Here is a 19,486-nt window from a genome sequence, read left to right on the forward strand (position 1 = left end):
TCCTCACAGGAAAAAAGCTGGGCTTGTTTAAGGGATGAATAAAACACAGCTCAGAGGAGTTGTTTAATCCTCAGAAGCAAATCTTTGAGGAAGGCCTCACATCTTTAAAGTGATGCTTCCAAGGGCCAAGCCAGACTTTTGGTGATGATTTTTCTCAGGCGTGACATTATATCAGTTTATAGTGTGTCACAGTTAAATTGAATCAGGACTATGAAGTGCTTTATGGATTATGATGTGTTCTGGACCTTACAACAAGCCTGGTATTAATTTCAATGTTTATGTCTCACTGTGTATTTTGACTCCTGATATGGTGACTGAAAGCAGCAGGCACTCAAAAATGCAGAGCAGTCTGTCAAGAAGGGTCGGAGAGTGTCACAGTGGCCAGGAATGAGATGCTCTGAAAGACCAGCCATGGCCCCATCAGGACTGGTGAAGAAAGGTCCCGGAAGGGAGGCAAAGGGACAGATGTTGCATTACTTCTTTGCACAACACATGAGAAACTTTTAAGATGTATGCAAGGAAGCTGGCATGGTTGAGCAGATTTTTTACAGTGTTATAATGTAAATACCTCAACTTTAAATGTTGCCTTTTCCCTAAAAAAGCAACACAGATTTAAAATTTGAATAATTTTCACGTTAAAATACATATTTATGTTAAAGTGGATTTTGGAGACCTAATATTTAAGGGACTGTAAGGCCACATAGAAGGCTTATACTGTATCTGGTATAGTATCTAGGCTAGTAAACAATAGATTAGTAAATTAAACTGAGCCCAGCAGCAATCCTGGGCACTCAGACCTGCACCGCTGCCCTGTTTCAGATTGAATGAAGTAATAAAAAGGGCAGGAGGGGAACTGTAGGTTTCTCTTCGATCTTCAGAATGTAAAACCTGTGCTTAAAACCTAAAAGCTGTGGTTACTGCTTCCCATCCCTCAAAGGAGGGGGGCTGGAGAAGTAGGTCTAGTGCCTCTTCCTTCTGATATTCTCTCAGAATATGAAGTATATGAAGAGCCCTACAGAAAAGTAAACATCCACATCAACTGAAATACAGAACAAATTACAGTTTCATTTGAGCTTCTCATGGGGGGAAAAAAAAACTTCTTTAGGTACCTATTCCATTTTTATTGCAGTACGAATATTTTCCATGTGCGGACTCATATAATGCAGTCCGTATGCATTTTATATCACACTGTTGTCACGGTAACTTCCAGCCCTTTCTTAAACAGCTGATGGCAGGAGTCCACACTGCATAGAAGTGTGATGAAATTGGGAGATCCCAAGGACTTGCTCGATGCTGGTAGACTTGTTGAATATGCTTTGGCAAACTGTCTGTTTTTCCAGGAATGCTGTTTTAGCAAATACTGTGTAAAGAGTACTCAAAAGCAGCAATTAGTACTCAAAAAGATGAGCAATAGCAACAAAATTAAGTCTCCTGGAAGGAAGTGCTGCAAGTGTAGATAAGCACTTGACAATCAAGATAGGATGGCTGGGTGAGTGATGTTATATGCCCTGCCTTATGGTTCAGGGATGGAATTAATATCAACTGAAGAGTATCACAGCTGACAGATTAGGAAATCCCTGTCTTGCTGCCAGTCTTGCAAATCTAGTTGGGGAAAGCTTGAAATTGTTTAAAGGTGTAAAAACCTATTTTATTTTGTCATCTTTCTTACGATAGTGTATTTGGGCTGTCTAACTGTCTTGCAGTCCTAAGGCAGAAAATACAAATAAGCAAACAAAACCCCTAAAGTGATTATATTGGTATGTCACTACATGACTTGCTTAGTTTTACTTAGCATCGTTGTAGAAGTGTAATTTTTCTTTACTAGTTCCCCATTTAAAATGGAATCAATTACATTTATGAAATGTCAGAAACATTGACATTAGAATAATTGATGTCTGAAATAAATCCATTTTGCTTCTGTGTTTTGTATTGCTCATTTTCCCAAAAAAACCCTCCAAAAAATCCCACAACTTGTTCACAGATAGCATTGCTGAGCAAATGCAGTTCTTCAGATGTGTACCTTGTCATACTCAGAATTTCCTCCCTTCCTCAAACTACATTCAGGAAATAAACTACTTGCCTTCACTTCAGAATGAGGAAGGAAGTTTTGTTTCCCTTGTTTAGCCCTGGCTTAGACAGAAAGCAATTTGCTTTCACAAGCTTGCGTGCAATTATTCTTAATCAAGACCTTCTTGCCAACTCTTGCATGAAAAAGTGCCTGCTGCTTAAAACGGGTAAGTTGTCCACAGACTTCACTCAGTTTAAGCTCAGCTGGGCTAAATTTTTCCCTTATAGGTTCTCTTGATGATTCAAAGTTTGACTTACATGATATATGGCTTTACCAGAGCTTGGATTTGGAAACTCCTGTAATATTTCAAGAAGCAAAGAATGTTTTAACACATCAAATACTCTTTTTCCCTTGCAGATAACAGCAATGACAAAGTTAGTATCAACAGCACTGGAGTTGAATTATGGTTGTTTTTCCTGTTGGAATAACCAGCATGTATTCTTGTTTTGCAAAATTATAGCTCTCAGAGCGTTATATTTAGATTTTGCAAAACAGCTTCAGCTTTTCTCAGTAACTTCTTAGTGTAGTAAATGGTTTTGTCTGCATTGGACATGATGTGATCTTGCTTTTCACTGTGTTACATTTTGCAGCTTTTTTTATTCCACAAAACATTGGTGTGGTGTTTGTGTGTATTGATAAATTCTTGGTGTACCAATGACTGCTTGGTGTTGGTAATACAACTAGTAAATGGTGAAATACAGTATAAAAGCAAAAATGGTTTGAGCACTATGGAATTAAGGGCCAGATGCTGAATTCTTACAACAAAGTAAGAGTAATAACCATATGTTGTGATTTGTACATGTTAGGGATGATAAATACGATTGAGGTTTGATTGGCTTGTCTTTTCTCACCTTGCCTCAAGGCTGAGTTAAGGGAGAGCCTGGCTCATAATTTTCCTTTGTCTCTGGCACCACCTTGTTGCCTCAGTGAGTCATTGCTAGTAGACTTTTAAGCCTTAAAAAAGGGACCAGTAGGATCCTCAAGAGAAGCTGGTGGGATATATTTTGTTTATAACCCCACTTTCAACAGATGTGAAAGACTACTTATTTCACTGTGGTAGTTGCTAGAATGAAGTCAACTGCATGTAAATAATTACATTTCCATGTAGTTCCACACCTTTAATTACTGCTTTAACTTTCATATTTTATTTTTGCTATTAACTGTTTTGATGCTTTTACTTCATTTTATTCTGTACTTCTTGTACTCCATCCTGGAAATACCAGGTATGTCTTTGTTTCTGTACCTCTCCCTGGAAATATGTCTATCTTTGTTCCTATACCCTTCCCTCTTTTAGTAACTTTGATACGTGATACACATACTTCACTAATACTGTATGTCAAGAAATTCAATATTTTGATATCATTTTGTGTGATACCTTTTACATAATTCTTTCAAGTATTAAGTATTCTTTTAAGCTTAAGTATTTACTAATGCATTCCATTGAATGGGCCTAATTCTTACTTTTTAGCAATTAATAATTTACATCATTCTCATTCATATCTTCCACCTTTCTTCACCAGAAATATTTTGGACGTTAAAAGTACAGTGGGGAAATAGTGGCAAAAGGAAAAGTGACTTTTAAAATTTTGTTATTGTTTTTGTTGTTGTCATTTTTGGGGGTGTTTTTAAATTATTGTTAGAATTGTTATGTCTTAGGAGCTAGTTTTGCACAGTTAATCTGTAAATTATGTAGAAATAAATGTACATTTAAAGCATGTTAAAGATTAATGCTTTAGGATAACAAATGTAGAATTTAGGAGCATTAAATAGAGTCTAAAATGAATCTTCTGTTCTCTCTTCCTAAACTGATCAGTACTGTTACATGTCCTTTACATCACTTACAGAAAGCAAAGCTTTTAAATCCGGTATTCTTGCAAGTCTGATAGTGCAGGGACTGATAATAGCATGTAGGTTACTGTGGGGAACATTTCCAGATGAAAATATTACCCCACTTTTTTTACTTCCAGCGAGGGTATTGAGCATCAATATCTCCACGTTATGCTCTGGAACATCGCTACCTGTGCTTTCAAATGACCCAGTTCTGATCCAGGCTTTGCCAAGCATAAAAGACTTGGCATGTACTGGGTGGCCCTTGCGCACAGCTAGTGCTTTGCTTAGTGTGAACTAAGGGGAAAATTTGTCGAGGGGCACCTGACCCGAATTAAGTAGATGATCCTGCTTTACTAAAACAAATTTCCCTCTCATCCCTAAGGAAATCGCTGTGAGTTAAATTTAAGTATGGGAGTTCCGTGCTGTGGTTTCAGTAGTAGGATGAGAATATCATGGATTTCCATGCCCTTTCCCACAAAACTAATTCAATAGAATAATTAGTTGCACTTCTAGTTCCATTTTCTAACTTTATTTCTTGTTTTCTTTTTCTCCTTTTCCTGTTTATGCTGGGAAAACTTTCTCTTGCTGTCTTACTCTGTCATCTCCAAGGAAAAACCCACCCAAACGGTAAAGGTTTAAACATGTAAATGTCTTGATAATACTGTCTTTTACTGTTTTGAATGTTCCAGCAGTGAAACAAGGAAAAATATTTCAAATGGGTTAGAGAAATGATAAAGCTGTGTTTGGTTCAGAGAACTGAGCCTGTGGTCAGGCATGCCTGTAGAGCTCACTGCTGCACATCTGTATTCAAATGCAGAAGCTGCCTTTAAAGGCTGTGACAAGTCACAGTTCTGCCCATGTCTTCATAGCTACTCCAACCTAGGTGGTCTCTGAAGCTTTCCACTCACTGCTCTCTCCTCTCCTTGAGCAGCCCCCCGCGGAAGCACATTGTGGATACCTATACAGAGTTTTACCACACACCCACCCACAGCGATGCCAGCAAGAAGCGGCTGATTGAAGACACCGAAGACTGGCATCCCCGGACAGGCACCACCCAGTCCCGCTCTTTCCGCATCCTTGCCCAAATCACCGGCACTGATCATAGTGAGTAGTTTAGTGAAAGTGAAATAAAAGTAAAGATCTTGGACAGATAAGTGTTTTTAAAAGCTAGAGGTGGGGAGAAATAATAAAAGAATTCAGTCACATCTCTTGCATTTTCCCTCTTGGATAATAAATCCAGTAGGCAGAATTCTGGTGAGCTCTTTAAAATAAAGTTTGAGAAGACTATAGTGGGAAAATATTTTTGTAAAACTCCTGCAATTGCTAAATAGCTCAGGAAATATATGTTATTGGATGTTATTCCTGATTTGAGTTGAGTATTAATACATTCTAGATAAATCTTAAAATTTCTATTTCTACTCCTAAAGATAGTGGCAGATATGTATTTGTTTCTTTCCTATCCTGTGTCACCAAAGTGATGACATTCCTGTTGAAATTTAAGGCCCCTGAAAAATTAAGGTGTTTTCAGGCGTGCAGAAAATCTGTGATAGTTATACAAAGGTATGTGATCTGCAATGATTTAACCAATCAAAAGCATAAATCCATAGTTCATCAGTTTATTCCCAGGTCACGTTTTCATCCTCTGCTTATGCTATGATGTGATTACATGCAGTGCAGACTGGAACAGATAATGTGGGCAATGTCATTCCCAGTCATTTAATTTTATAGTAAAACTTCAATTTCATATTATGCTGTCAGTTATAATTCATTGGCTGAGATCTGTAATATTGTGTAAAAGCCATCAGAAGTGCCATCAGGAGATTAGAGCTCAGTCATGTTCAGACTGAGGCAGCTAATGTAGAGGTGATTATTTCATCTGCTTTTCACAGCTAGTGCTACGGTAAAGAAGACAGTGAGGAAATCAGACTCTCTCTGGGGGCAGATTTGATTAAATCAACTGTTGATTCTCTGGAAGAGTTACTCTAGAAGCCAATGATAACATCTCACCAATAAAGAATTATCAGCCATATGTGATAAATAGTCTGAACTTGGACAGTTACCTGATCGTTTTGTGGTCTTCTTTTGTGCTAGTCTATTAATGGATCATTGTTGATCTTTGGATTCTCTTCATTAATCCTTGTAAGGGCAGGATACGAGACCTGAACATCAAATAACATGTCACCCAGTCCTAATGAATTAATTACGTTGACAGATACTATAAGAAAATGACTGCAACTAGATTTGCCAAACTTAAAATCAGGGTTTGGAATTTAAATTATCCCACAGGCAGTCCTGTAGCACCGTGATGGGTCACAGCCTGGCTGCAAACAGGTGCTTGTAGATTATCATCTACTGATATAAACCCACTGCACGTTCATCCAAAAGAAATGCCTCCCAACTTCAGTCATCTTCACCTCCTCAACTCACCTGTCTCAATGAAAACATGGAGGGTGGACCAAGGGAAAGGGCAGAGACCAGCAGAGCCACCTTTCAGCAATCCTGCTGGCAAAGGAGCTCTTGAAGTTTATAGACATACTTCATTTCCATTGGGCTATATCTAGAATTGGGAAGTCCTAACAAGCCTTGTAGTAATTTCCTGCTGCGGTGAATGCATTAGCACAGGGGAGAATCTCAGTGTACAGTGGCATAGTGCCTTTAGTGCCTTAAAAAATAAAATTTTTCTGTTTCCTTGCAGTGAAAGAACCAGAACATGAAGCTGCGAAGAAGACTAAGTGAGTTGATGTTTTACATTTTTTTATTACTTTAATACTTTGCATGTCATAATCCTTAACTGCATTTCTGTGACATCTGGGTGTTTTTAAAATGTTGCTTCTTTTTTTGCCTTCTACTTCAGCATGTTAAAGTCAAGATCTTTTTCTGAGTAGACCAACCTTTTAAAATCTGTTGGTGCAGTCCCTTATTCATGTTTGTGCAGGAGTCTGAGATTTCCCATAAACTTGTATTGATTTGGTTTTCTGAATGAGGTCAGCTTGCCAACGTGTTTTCCTTTTCCTAAATCTAAGCAGGCATTTTTGATTTGTGAGTGTGGGTCATGTTGCAAGGCATAGCTGGAAAGTATTACTGTTCTGGACTGTGAACGAAGGTCAGCTGTCTCCTTGGTTTGGGATAATCATTGTTCAAAATAAAGACCAACCAGTACCCAAATCTAATTGTTCTTGCAGCCAGTGAGAGTTTTTCTACTGACTTTGCCTAACACTGGATCCAAGTTTTTGACAGAGAGGAAGACAGTGTGCAGATACGAATAATGCATGGGAGAGTGCATGTTCACTTGTGAAACTGCTTAAGACAAACTTTCTTTCTTTCTTTCTTATTTTTCTTCTATCACTTCTTTCCACAGGGAAAAGGTTCCCATCCACGTCTTTAGCCCCAAATATACAAAATTACGTGACTGGCACCATGAAGTCTCAGCACGTGTTCTTAATGTCCAGTGATTTTACCCAAGTTGCAAAAGCCAAATGCAAACTTCTTTCCTTTCTTCTTTTCCATCTGCTTTGCAAAGAAAAAAAAAAAAAAAAAGAAAACATATTACACTAGCCTTACTGCGAGAGAAATTCTACCCTTTTCTATACTTTTCTAACACTTTCCTACTGATGTGTAAAAAATAAGATGAAAATGTTTTTGTGTTAATCATTAGTTAAGAAAAAAATACTTATTTAAAACAGAACAACTTGGATGACTGAATCTCCCAATGTGGGGGAGGAGATGGCTGTTGCAGTTCCTTTTTTTTTTTTTTTTTTTTTTCCTTAAAGAGTCATTTGCATTACTGAGTTTGAGTTACTGTAAGTTGTAAGAAAGCAGAAAATTATGAACTAAATAATAAGAAATTGTATTACTTTTATTTTGGGGCTAGGGGAAGAAGAGTAAGAGGAACTGTATGCACTTATTTCAGACTGTTGTACTTACCAGGATAATTATCTTGTTTTGCTACATTTTCAGCAGGTCAGTTTGAGTGGTTGTAAATGTTTTACAGAGTAGAGCAAGAAGACAGACTTCTTTTAAGCAAATAAAAAATAAATTAAAAAAAAATCTGATGGTGTGAATCAAAGTGCAAGTTCAATATATTCTGCTGCTTAAACTAGTAATATGTTAATATCGAGGAAAACTCTGAAAAAATTGAGCAGAATGTTGCTGTGTACCTGTAAGAGCTTCAATACATCCTCTACCAAGAACAAGATAAGATGGTCATATTTATTTATTACAGAGTGAAGCTCATAGGCTTTCTGGTGTTTATAGAAGCTTCATGGCCCTACGGTTCTCCTGTAAAATAATGTATTATAGTAGCTATACATTCATTAATTTATGCTTTCTGAAGCTTGAAGAGTATTTTAATAAAAGTTGCTTTTATCTTAGCTCTGTCTGTTTTTCTTTTGAGTTTCTCTGACTCCTTGAATATTCTTCTCGTGCATGGAGCTGTACTTTCATTGTACCTTCACAGATTATAGTAAAAGAAACAATTAGCTCTCTGCTGCATGGCAGAAACAATCTGAATTGTATAAAACTATCACAGTAGTAGAGTTCCTGATCATGTTAAAAAAAGAGATATACGTTTGTGTTGTCAAAATCGGCATGAGATTTGCAGAAGTCAATAAAATGATTGACTTTGGGGGGGGCTACAGCAGTAAGAATTCTACATCATAAAGCTCCCTCATGGCTTTTGCAACACTTAATGAATCAGAGAAGTTTCAAACCTCAAAGGTGAATTGTAAGGCACATATAAAAGCCTAATCTTTCATAACTGCTTAATGAGAACTATTGCAATCAGCTTGTAGTTTGTGCAGCTGACCTACATGCTTCTCTGATGGAAACGAACAGTGAACAGATGGGTGTCCACTGCAAATGCTTCTGCAGACTTGTGTGGGTTGGTTTTTTTTATTGCACAACTTGGAAAACTGAAAGGAGTAGAGACCTTTGGAAGCATTTTAAGCCTGTTTCCTTTTCAGATCGTTTATACTCCTATACAGTACAGCAGTACCTCATGGTATTTGTCATTTTACCTTTAGGAAAAGCCAAACAGAAAATGGAGACTTCAGGTAATAGCTGAGACTGTGTTACTAACAGTCACTGATGTGGATGCCTAACGATGCACAGCGTAACGTACAACTAGATTTGCATGGGTAATGCTGGACCAAGGCATATCACATCTTACACACCTTTTGGGTTAACTCCTTAGGGACAGTAGGGGAAAATATTCACTTTAATAATTTCACTAAAGATTGTTTTGATGCAATGTGCCAATCAGTTTGATTCCCCCCCCACCCCCCCACTATTGTGTAACTCTGTAGTGAGTACTGTGTTACTAAACCCAAGTGTGTTACTGAGTGCACATACACCACAATATAATCATTTGATAGAATACTGTATATTAAAGTAGGAATGTGAAGTAGTGTATTAAAATTGTTTTGCTGGGTTTAAATATTTTCTTTATGAATGGAAAGGAAGACAGGAGTTTCAGAGGACATCAATGTATTGAAAACTATGAAAGGTTATCACTTAATCTCTCTGTAAAGTTTTCTTTATAAAGGCAGAATGGCAGTGACCCCAGATAATATCTTCACACTGATATTTAACTTACTATTATGTTTATCTATCTTACTAGCTCTTATCCTTTTGAAGGGTGAGTTACTTTAGTGAGAAATGGAAGAAAAAACCCTCTCTAAATAATCCAGAGTATAGAAGCCTCTGTTTTCATTAAAATTAAACATAAGTAGTCATAGAGTCTATCTATTGAGCATATGAGAATAGTTTGAGACAGGCTAATAAAATTACTAGTTTCCTATAAATTCATTGTAACAAATCACTAGTTCCAAAAATGTTTTATGAATGTGTGAAATGAATTTCATTTACTGCTTTAAAGATGTCATGTCTTTGCCCAGTATCCCCATTGCACAACACTTGTTGACATTAAATTTTGGACTTTGTTACTGTTTCCAAAACAGTGGACTGCTTTTCCATTTGTGGTTGGATAACATGCCCTACCTCATGTCTGATTCCTAGCATACATCTGATCTTTGAAAAAATTTTCTGAGTGTTTTTTTATATAAATAAAGTTTATATTTGAGATCACCTACAAGGATGAATATGACAAACAATGAAATTGAAACTTCTGTCAGAAATCTACAGATAAATATCCCAATTTAATAATATTCAACTATTCAGGCAGACATTGTCCAAGACAAATGCCCTGTAAATTTTTTATTATTGTTTATCCCTAAACTGTAACCCACTAGGGATTTTTGTGTGGATAAAATAGTTTTTTCTTTTCAGCAACTGGAAGAACAGGAAATAGAAAGATCTCACTGAAATGTGTAAATTGCAACTCTTAAACCAGTAACTTAAAGTTTAGAAAGGCAAAGTCTAGCCTTTACATAAAGTTTATTTATGTGTTGTAGTAACTGATTAGTTCTAATTCTGGAGCACCCTATTTCCAAGTTTGTTTTAGATGTTCGCTTTTAACTATCTCCTTTTGAGCAACCAGGTACGGATTTGGCTTTGGACTTAATTTGTAGAGTCAGTTCATTGTCCTGAGTGAAGATGTGTGGATTTTCCAGATTTGTAGTTTTGCTAATCCATAGCCACTGGAAAATATTTGTCCCACTCTCGGTCAGTCTTGAAACAACCTGTCATAAATCATGTATTTATTTTCTTTTTCCCCCCTGTGTTATAAACATCTGTGAAGCATACCTGCAGATCTACCTAATGGAGCAGGAGCCCAGGATACCTGTATTAATTTGAATAAAAACTCACAGACTTTGGAGATGCCACCTGTACCAGAATTTCCATCCACACCTTTACCACCTATGAGGTCTGCTCCCTGATCGTTCCTAAGTCTGTTCAATAAGTTTCAGCACTTAAGGCTCCCTACTTTATTAAGATATTTAATTCTGAATGCTAATATTAAAAAAAAGGGGGAAAAAAAGAAAAAAAATAATGAGCGGGGGGTAGCAATGTCTGCTTCTGTGGCTAATTTAGTCTGCTCAAATCTTGTGGTTGTGATTGTTCTCTACCTCATAGTTTACTTTTATTTTTATGTTTTAGTGAGATGTCTGAGTGCTTTTTTTCAATTAGGAGGCTTTAAGACAACATTTTTTAGATTCTTTTTTCCCTACCCTAACTGGGAAAAAGAAAGGATATAAAAAGACATTGAGAAATAGGTAGTCTAACCTTCACAAAACTAACACTCTAAAAAAAATTGCAACAAAACTGTGTAAAACTTTGGGACTAAATCCCACTAGCACTTTTATCTGTTCCTTTTCTAGTATTTCCTAAAAGTTTTCCCTCACATAATGTAATACTAAATATGTGTTCCATCTTTGTAAATGTAAAATACTACTTGACTTTCTGAGTTTATAAGCAGGAGGACACTTCAACCTTCACTAAAAGCATGGCACTTCATAAATGTATTGTGCCTCATCTTATCCCCCTATTTGTATTTTGACGTAAAGTCCACATTTTTGGGTTTTTCCTTTTTTTTTTTTTTCCCTATTTACTGACACTTTCATGTACAGTGTCTCCTGTTCAACATACTATTTCCATGTGGATTAAAAATCTCATACTCTGTGTGTCTCTATTTGGTTTTGTTACTGTGAATGGAGTGAAAATGGTGCTAGACCAGAACCTGCAGCTGCTCCTTTGCCGATAGCAGAATCCTTCCCTGGCAGTGTCCCCTCTCCCAGACTTTGTGAACACATTGCTGCAGCTGCTTCTGGGAGGTAAATCATTCCAAGGGGTTTTCAGTTCAGTTAACTATCTATCTATATGTTGTTCTAGCTTAGATTTGTCTGTCTTGGGGGAGAGGGGGTTGTCTGTCATTCACTTAAAATAATATTTATTAATCTACTGTGACTAGAGGTATTTTCCTGAGAGGGAAGGAGAAGAGAAATGAAATAAAGCTGAGTAGATTCATGAACAGTCCCGTGGATACCAGTTAAAACAAGACAATATTTAGTGTGTGTTGGTACATTGTCAGTGGGTGTCCACCCTCTCACTGGAATGGAGTAACTTTTCAGCAGTCTCAGCAACTCAAAAGCTAATTCAGATTTCTTCAACACACAGAAAAGTGCCTTTAAAAATAATTAAAAAATTAAAGTGGATTATTTTGTTCATAACACTGTGCTGTGCTATGATACAATCAAAGAAAACTAGGTTATTATCTGTCAAATTTCCTGTCATTATCCTTGGATAGCTTCACTGGCACTTATCTTGGGAAACTGGTGATGTTTTGGAGGTAATCCATGGGTACTAGGCAGTGACGATTTTGGATGTAAGACACAGTCATTTGGAGGGTTATGATGCTAATTTTGAAGGTTAATAACATTTTCTGGTGGTTTGTGTTTCATAATGCAGGAGTGTTTTGTTTTTTTAATTCCATGTAACTAGTGTTTATTACACATGCACAAGCACAAACTTACAACATGAAATAAGGCTGCTCCTTTAAAAATGATAACTGAATGAACAGTACCTGGTCCTGCCAGGCCCCTAGACAGAGATTCATTCTTGTGAAAAGAATATACTATTGCCCATACCTGTGTGGGCTTTCTGCAACTAGAAATCTACTATTAAGACAATTTCCCCTTTAAAGCAATAGTCTTGAGAGAGATCAAGTGAAACCTCACACCAAACTACATCAAGTCTATTTTGTTGCAATGTCTTTTGCAGGCTTTTTTGATGTCTGGGAGAAGAGGGCACATTAATGAGCTAACATGAGATTAGTCAAGGAAGGATGGTGGGTAATGACAGAGGTTTGCTTAAACAGCAGGCCAGTACCTTCGTGGTAACCTTTGGTTTGAGTCAATTCAGAAAAGATTTGGTTGTGATGGTTTCAGCAGCACGTTCCCTTAAATCCCGGGGAGCAGGTGGAGTGAGTAGTTATGCATCACCAAAGATGAAAAATACACACAAAAGCTGTATGGAAATACTCATGGTGGTGTGGTTTGGGGTTTTTTTTTCTTTTTTTTTTTCTTTTTTTTAAGCAGAAAACCTGGAAAGAAAAAGGCAGGGGGAAAAGTACTACTTCAATAATGGGTTTTCATGTCTACCAAGGAAACTCTAGTATGATTACATCTATCAATCTGCAGATGCCTTGCAGATACTGCTGCAACTACTGTGGTCTGAGTACCAAGGAATTCTTTCTACATCCTGGCTCTGGATTTGTGTCCATGGAAAGGAAATTAAATCTACTCTCACTTAAGACCTATGGCTCTAAGTTTATCATTTGTCAAAATGAACCTAGTAAGAGAGTGGCTTTTAAATGAGCCCCAGGAAATTGGAAAGGACAGCTACATTCACAGTGGTTCAGGATGACAGCTGAAGTATTTATACATATAGTCAAAAAGTAGATGATCAGTATTTTCTACTGAAGAAGGGTAGAAATCTGAGCAGCATCTGCAGAGCTGTAGAGGGGATTAGCATTAAATATGGTAAGAAGAACATAAATTATTTGACAAATCTATATAGTCTTGATTCTCTCCTCAAATGAGAGGTTATCGGTGTAGCAACTATATCTGGTGTTTATGTTTTGTTGCTGAGCTCATGTTGCTGCTTTTATAGCACTTTTTTGGGTGGGAAATACACTCAAAGCTGATCTCCAAAACCTCTTTTTTATAAAAAGGCAACTATCAGAAATGTGTGTGGAGTAATTGGTGCCTGCCATTTCAGACTCTTAGTAAAGCAGAACTGGGCCATCCGAAGGTCAGTAGACTTTCGCTACTGAAGCCCTGCATTTGTTGTCAATGACTGGCAAAAGTCTTTATTTTCCTAATGGGCTCTTCTTGGCTGAAGCTCTGTGATTTGTACCACCCACTCCTGAACCACCAAGAAGGAGAGTGAGCTTGCTGTGAAATGTATGAAGGATCTGGATTTGATTACTGGATTAAAGTTAGGTTCACTGTTTATAAGGCAGACTTCATAATATAAAGCATGCTTTTTTATTGTAGCTTTAGTTCTTTATTGAAAGCCTAAACTAGTCATATGGCAATACAGCAAACTACTGTAATTTATAGTGTATTACTACTCAATTTCATATATGCAATGCTGTCCTATAAGTTTAGCAGTAAAAAATTTAAAAGCAATTCCAACCTTCCAGAAAGTTGCAAAAAGTCATCTTAAAAAGTAACCCTGGTAACTTTAAACCATTTAAACCACAGGATCTGGCGCTTCCTGAGAAATATGTAACTAATATAAAGCAGATCCAGTGCCAGCAAGTCTTTAGTTTGCTCTTTTATATACATGCTTTTTACAGTCATACAGTCATACCTACTTTTAGCTTTTCTTTTAATGGAATTATTCCTGATAGTCATAAATACAAAGAGTTACTATTAAATAATAGCTATTAATCATTATTTTTGTTTATTTTCTGGTTAGCAAACAGCCAAAAATATTCTCTGCAGAAATTGTAATCTCCAAGATTAATTTCTTGTTTCCTAGCTACTGCCAAAGCAAGTGAAAAATGGCAATACAATGCGTACGTGCATATGTATGAATAAGATTTGGAGTCAGTTTGCTCTCCCTTTGTAGCATATACCCAGTCTGATTTATTCCTCTTCTCCTTGCCTTCTTCAAGGCCCTTTTTGTGACTTATAAAGCTTCACAAAGATGCTGTATGAAGTTTTGGAGAACTTGAGGGCAACTCCAGGAAAGAGTATAATCTGTTTTGTCGTGAATTATTGTAACTGCTGCTGTACTCCCCTCAACTCAGCCAGATCTCCTTTTTTGCATGTTTGACATTTCTACATCAGTTTTTCTAAACAACTCCCCTCAATTGTAATCATCATGCAAAAGGGAATTTGCAAAGACGGGAGTTGCTCATATAATTGGCAAATGAGCATCAGGATGAGGAGGAGGTCTCAGACTGACTGAACTAGAACTGTCAGATCCTTTATGGTTGGCTTGGTGACAAGCAAGAAGTAATAAAATATTGGGGAAAAATACTGCTTTCCTATGGTGAATGCTACTTGTCCTTCTGCTTTCTTTTACTTCAGAGAACTTTTGTTTGAGAACCCTTTGGAAGCCTTACCCAAGTGTGCACCTCATCCCCCTGCAGTTGTTCAGGTTTTAAATACCAGCAGCCAAGTAGCCACAGTGTCTAAAGTGTCATCTACTTGCACTAGGTAGAGTTTCTGATGTACTGGTTGTGCTTTCATTCAAGTTTGTTGTCTATAAGTACCTTAAACTACCCAAGTAGTTTGGTTTTGTGTTTAAACAAGCCTGGTTCTGAGCTCTCAAGCTTCAGCTGTAAAAATACTCCAAAGAACCACTTTCAGCATGGTCTGATTCCTAAAGGATGAGTATTTGGTTCCTAGGGAAGGAAAAGAAAAGCCCTCACATGCTACTCACCTGTTTTTCTTACAAAAGATATAAGAACGGTAGTTAGAAAGAGTTGTCCATTACTGTTTGGTATTTTTAATGAAGTGAGAGATTTCTTCTCCTTATGTTGTCTTGTTATAATTACTTGTGAAATTAACATCAACTAGGAGAATAACTGCAGAGTTGCCTGCTCCTGATGCAGCAAGCCTTTTGATGGCTGACAAAGCACCTCCTCTCCCTGCAAAATGCACTGTGGCCACGCAGACCTCGGAGCTGCCCCTGCCCACTACCTTGGCCAGGCAGCCACCTTCTGCAGCCCTGCCTGTGGAAACAGCCTGTGGGCTGCCTCCTGCTCCTGCCAGGTACATCTGAGCCGGCTGCATTAAAAAGGCATGATCAGAAACTTTAATTTTACATACAGTTTCATGTGTTTTGGGGTTTTTTTTAATGATGATATCAAAATTGAGCAGCTTATAGGCATCTTCTGACCCTCATGCTGCTCTGTAAGTTTGCATAGCAATTAGAAATTTGAGTAGATGTTGGACAAAAGTTAGAAAAACAATTTAAAAAATCAAAGTAGCCCTTAAATGGAGACAGAGAAACCAGTCACGGCTAGATTTGCTTGGGAAGTCACTTTGTCAAAAGTTGATGACGTGGGGTGAAAATATAGTGTTAAAATGTGGAAGAAGGTTTTTAAGGGAAGGCACAGCACAGCGTGCATAATGTAGGATTTTTTGGTGTTACACATTTTATTCACCTGGCTTTCAAAGGTCAGTCACCTTTGCAATAAAATATGTGTCTTTGAGTTGTCTGGTAACCTGAAGTTTTTAGAGGAGAATGTAAACATAAACTTCCGTGGTGAGAGGACATCCAGAGTACAGTATTTACCAATAGGGAGAAAAAGTGCTTCCCTCAGTAATTAACGATCATGGATATTAAACTATACCTGTTTTTTTGTTTTTTGTTTTTTTTTTTTAATGGGTAAGGAGAGCTTTTAAAAATCCTTAAATGAACTCCTTCTGAGCTTTATTTAGCATTGCCAGGAGTATAATAAGTTTTTAACTAATGTCTTTTCTTCTCTTGCTGCTTTTGGGCAGGCATGATGCATTTCTGCCTACTTGCGAAACAAATTATTTCAGTAAAATTTCAAGCTGTCAGACTGAATCATCTGTAAGTTATACAAGGTAAATCTTTTAAGGTGTATCTAAAGCACACTGCTAGGTATAAGCAAGGTTTTCAGGCAGCATTTTTACATTTAAATCAGAGAAATGGTGTATGGTATAATTGTGTAAGTGTTTGAAGTGTTTTGTTCTCCTCTGAATTGATTTTTAAAAATGCACAGTAATTCTGTGGATAATCTTGAAATTTTTAAGTAGAGCTTGGATTCACCATTATAGAAACAATTTTGGAGCTGGCATGGTGTATTCACTTTTTTTTTTGTCTGTTAGTATTCCTTCCGACCCAGTTAGTAAGTAGGAAAAATGAAAAGGAAGTGAAGAAAACATCAGATTTGGTTAAAGTGAAGTTATATCACCAAATATTCCAAAGTTTTCCATGTTTATTATTTATATGAAAAAGACAAGAAGCTAAATGACCTTCAGAGCTCTTTCTCTCAGCACCATGGAGACTTAGATGGAGTGTCCTGGAGTTCAGTGGGAATGACCCAGGGCAAAGTCTGGGGTGGGGAATTTGAAGACTGATAGATGCTGAATCCTGACTTGATGAGGGGAAGGCTTTATTTGTGGGTAAAATCAAAATTGCTGTTTTCCACATTAGTGTTCAAGCAGCTAATACATTGCCTGACATCTCTGTGAACTGGGAATCTACAATCACATAGTTTTTTGGTGGTTAATGCAGGCCAGTATTGTACTACTTATACTATGTATTGTATGGTCTCTGTCAATCTTTCCTGCTTTCTCTGTTTTTTTATCTATTGGCTCAAAGCTTCTGTGCTAGAAAAGTCCTGCTGGAAAATCCTGTGGGAAATCTGCCCAAGTTTGGACCTCCTTCTCTTCCTGTTCTTTCTCCTTTCAAGCAAAGATCAAAAATTAAGAGCATGGCTGCTGCTGCTGTGTCTGCTGCCATTGCTGTCCGGGCCAGGTAGACATCAGCTTTAAAATAAACTTTTTATAGCTCGGTTTAAGAATGTTCAAGCTCACACAAGAATAATCATTTCCTGGCAGGGTTACAAAATCAGCTTTTCACAATAGCATGGTGGGCAAGTCGTTAGAATATGCTAAAGGCTTCCATGCCCTATTTTTAGCTTAGCTCTGGATTGTTACTCTGAGCCTTGGAGGGTAGTTCTGTCTTTTTGATCCTCATGATATCCATTTCATGGTTCAGTCAGTAAAATTAACTGTAAAAAATAATTAAGTTACAGGGTGACAAAGAAAAATCTGCATCTTTGAGCAACTTCTGGATGCCTGAAGACAATAACTCTGAGTTGCATCTAAATCTTTATTGCATTGTTTTTTATAAAGGCTTACTTAGACCAGCGGTCTCAAGTTTTTCAATCATGCACCCATATCAGTATAAAATTTTTGACCGTGCATCTCCAATAGATGTATATTTATGTATTTCTAAATTATGTAAATATACTAATGTACTAATACATACATTATGTACATTATCAAACATGAAAACAGAAATTTTAAAAGGATGATAAAAAGATGAAATAAACAGTATTTTCAAAATATTTTCTATTTTACTTTATTAATGGTAAAAATAAAGTTTGAAAAATTTCTTCTGATGCACAAGACAAACCATTGGGGTATCTCCTGCATTGAGACCTCCACTTTGAGGACTGCTTATTTAGACATAATTTCTACATCAGTTAACCTAGGCTCAATTTCTCCAGAGTGCTACAGAACTTAAAGGCTTTTCATAAGGGTTTTTGGGTTTTCAGTGGTCTCAGCCAGCTTGAACTTTGTTTGGTCACCTACTTTGTTTATGTGATCTTTTTAAATACTTGCTAGACTCTCTGAACGTAGTGTCTACCGCTCGCTCTTGGATGCCCTGCTCATCACACCTGTCACTAAGCCTCCTCTGCCAGCCATCGGGCCCTCCAGGAAGTCCACAAGTGCTCTGGAGTTGCAAAAGAGCAAGAGGTATTGTTCGAGTGTGGCATGTGGTTGGTACCGAGGACTTGCAAGAAACTGGCTTCTCCTTCAAAGCCTGTTTCTATTGTCCGCACGCTTGAAGCAATCTGCCTGTTGTGGTCTTTGGTACAAAGTCACCAACCCCAAATCCTACTGGTGTTCACCTCTTTGCAGAACTAATCTGCACCCTGGTCCTGACAATGGTGTTTGTGCAAGCTCACTGTACTAAGCAAAGGTTTCCTCACTTGCATCAAGTGCCCTTCTGAGACACAAGGTGCTGCTTGTATTGCAAACTTCTGAGGGAGGCACCATCACTCTAAATAGCCAACTGGGAAAGAAACTTGTGGCTTGAAACTTCTATCCAGGTGAATTATTTGCAACAGTTCCTTGAGCAAGTAAGCGGCGTGTTAGACTACGAGGGTGCTCCAGGAACAAAGAGCTGCTATTTTTCAAAGCTCACTTTTAATGTATGAAATAGAATAACTGGCATGTGGTGCAGCAAATAACTATTTTAAAACTTATTTACTGTCTAGGCCCTTTGTTTCAGTGCTGATTCTGTTCAGTGCACAGGACTTTTTGTTCTTGTTTCCTGACCGCAGCTATGTTAACACTGTGGAAAGCTGCTTTTATGTAATGGACTTCAGCCTCAAAGGCGGAAATCTATTTGGTTGTTTTACAGGACAATATGTATTAAGTTCTGCTAAGGAAGAAAGAATCTGTGGGCTTTGGTGTACTTATTTGCATTTTCACAAGAGTAAAACTCTTCTAGAGATAAAACCTAATTATAAGTTGAGCTGAGATCCACTTGATGTAAGAAATTTCTGTTGAATAAGAAGTATTAGATCTTTCTGTCCTGTTTCATGGATCCCAAGGTGACTTCAGTCACTAGAAAAGGCTAAAGTAGCTCTAACTTTGGGGATGGGAAATGGTAGTTATTAGACACCAACAGACAATATTAAGTTGTATCAAATTTTCCAATATTGTGGCATATCCACTTCAAAAAGAAAAAAAATAACATTGGCAGAATTATAGTGACATAACACAACCTTAAATACTAATTTTCTTTTTGCCACTGAATGATATTTACTAGGAAATCTTTTAATGTGTTTGTCCAAAGGGAAAACCTCTCCAGGAGTTCTGACAGCTGTGCACCATGGGTGAAGTCCAG

General features: G+C 37.4%; 1 protein-coding gene across 1 annotated transcript in view; it reads left to right on the forward strand.

Annotated features, from left to right (window-relative positions):
• LOC104520633 (PDZ and LIM domain protein 5) overlaps nucleotides 1–19,486 on the forward strand; it is a gene marked incomplete at its 5' end in the record, with an annotated part of 88,739 nt that overhangs the window by 35,073 nt on the left and 34,180 nt on the right. The window contains 10 exons of the mRNA XM_029083606.1: nucleotides 4,508–4,525; nucleotides 4,830–5,002; nucleotides 6,594–6,630; nucleotides 8,920–8,949; nucleotides 10,596–10,721; nucleotides 11,512–11,628; nucleotides 15,388–15,582; nucleotides 16,318–16,404; nucleotides 17,165–17,320; nucleotides 18,196–18,327. Coding sequence (XP_028939439.1) covers nucleotides 4,508–4,525; nucleotides 4,830–5,002; nucleotides 6,594–6,630; nucleotides 8,920–8,949; nucleotides 10,596–10,721; nucleotides 11,512–11,628; nucleotides 15,388–15,582; nucleotides 16,318–16,404; nucleotides 17,165–17,320; nucleotides 18,196–18,327 — 1,071 coding nt within the window. The remainder of the gene's footprint in view (nucleotides 1–4,507; nucleotides 4,526–4,829; nucleotides 5,003–6,593; nucleotides 6,631–8,919; nucleotides 8,950–10,595; nucleotides 10,722–11,511; nucleotides 11,629–15,387; nucleotides 15,583–16,317; nucleotides 16,405–17,164; nucleotides 17,321–18,195; nucleotides 18,328–19,486) is intronic.

The sequence above is a fragment of the Antrostomus carolinensis genome, unplaced genomic scaffold (genome assembly GCF_000700745.2).
Source record: "Antrostomus carolinensis isolate BGI_N321 unplaced genomic scaffold, ASM70074v2 scaffold3520, whole genome shotgun sequence".
Taxonomy (NCBI): domain Eukaryota; kingdom Metazoa; phylum Chordata; class Aves; order Caprimulgiformes; family Caprimulgidae; genus Antrostomus; species Antrostomus carolinensis.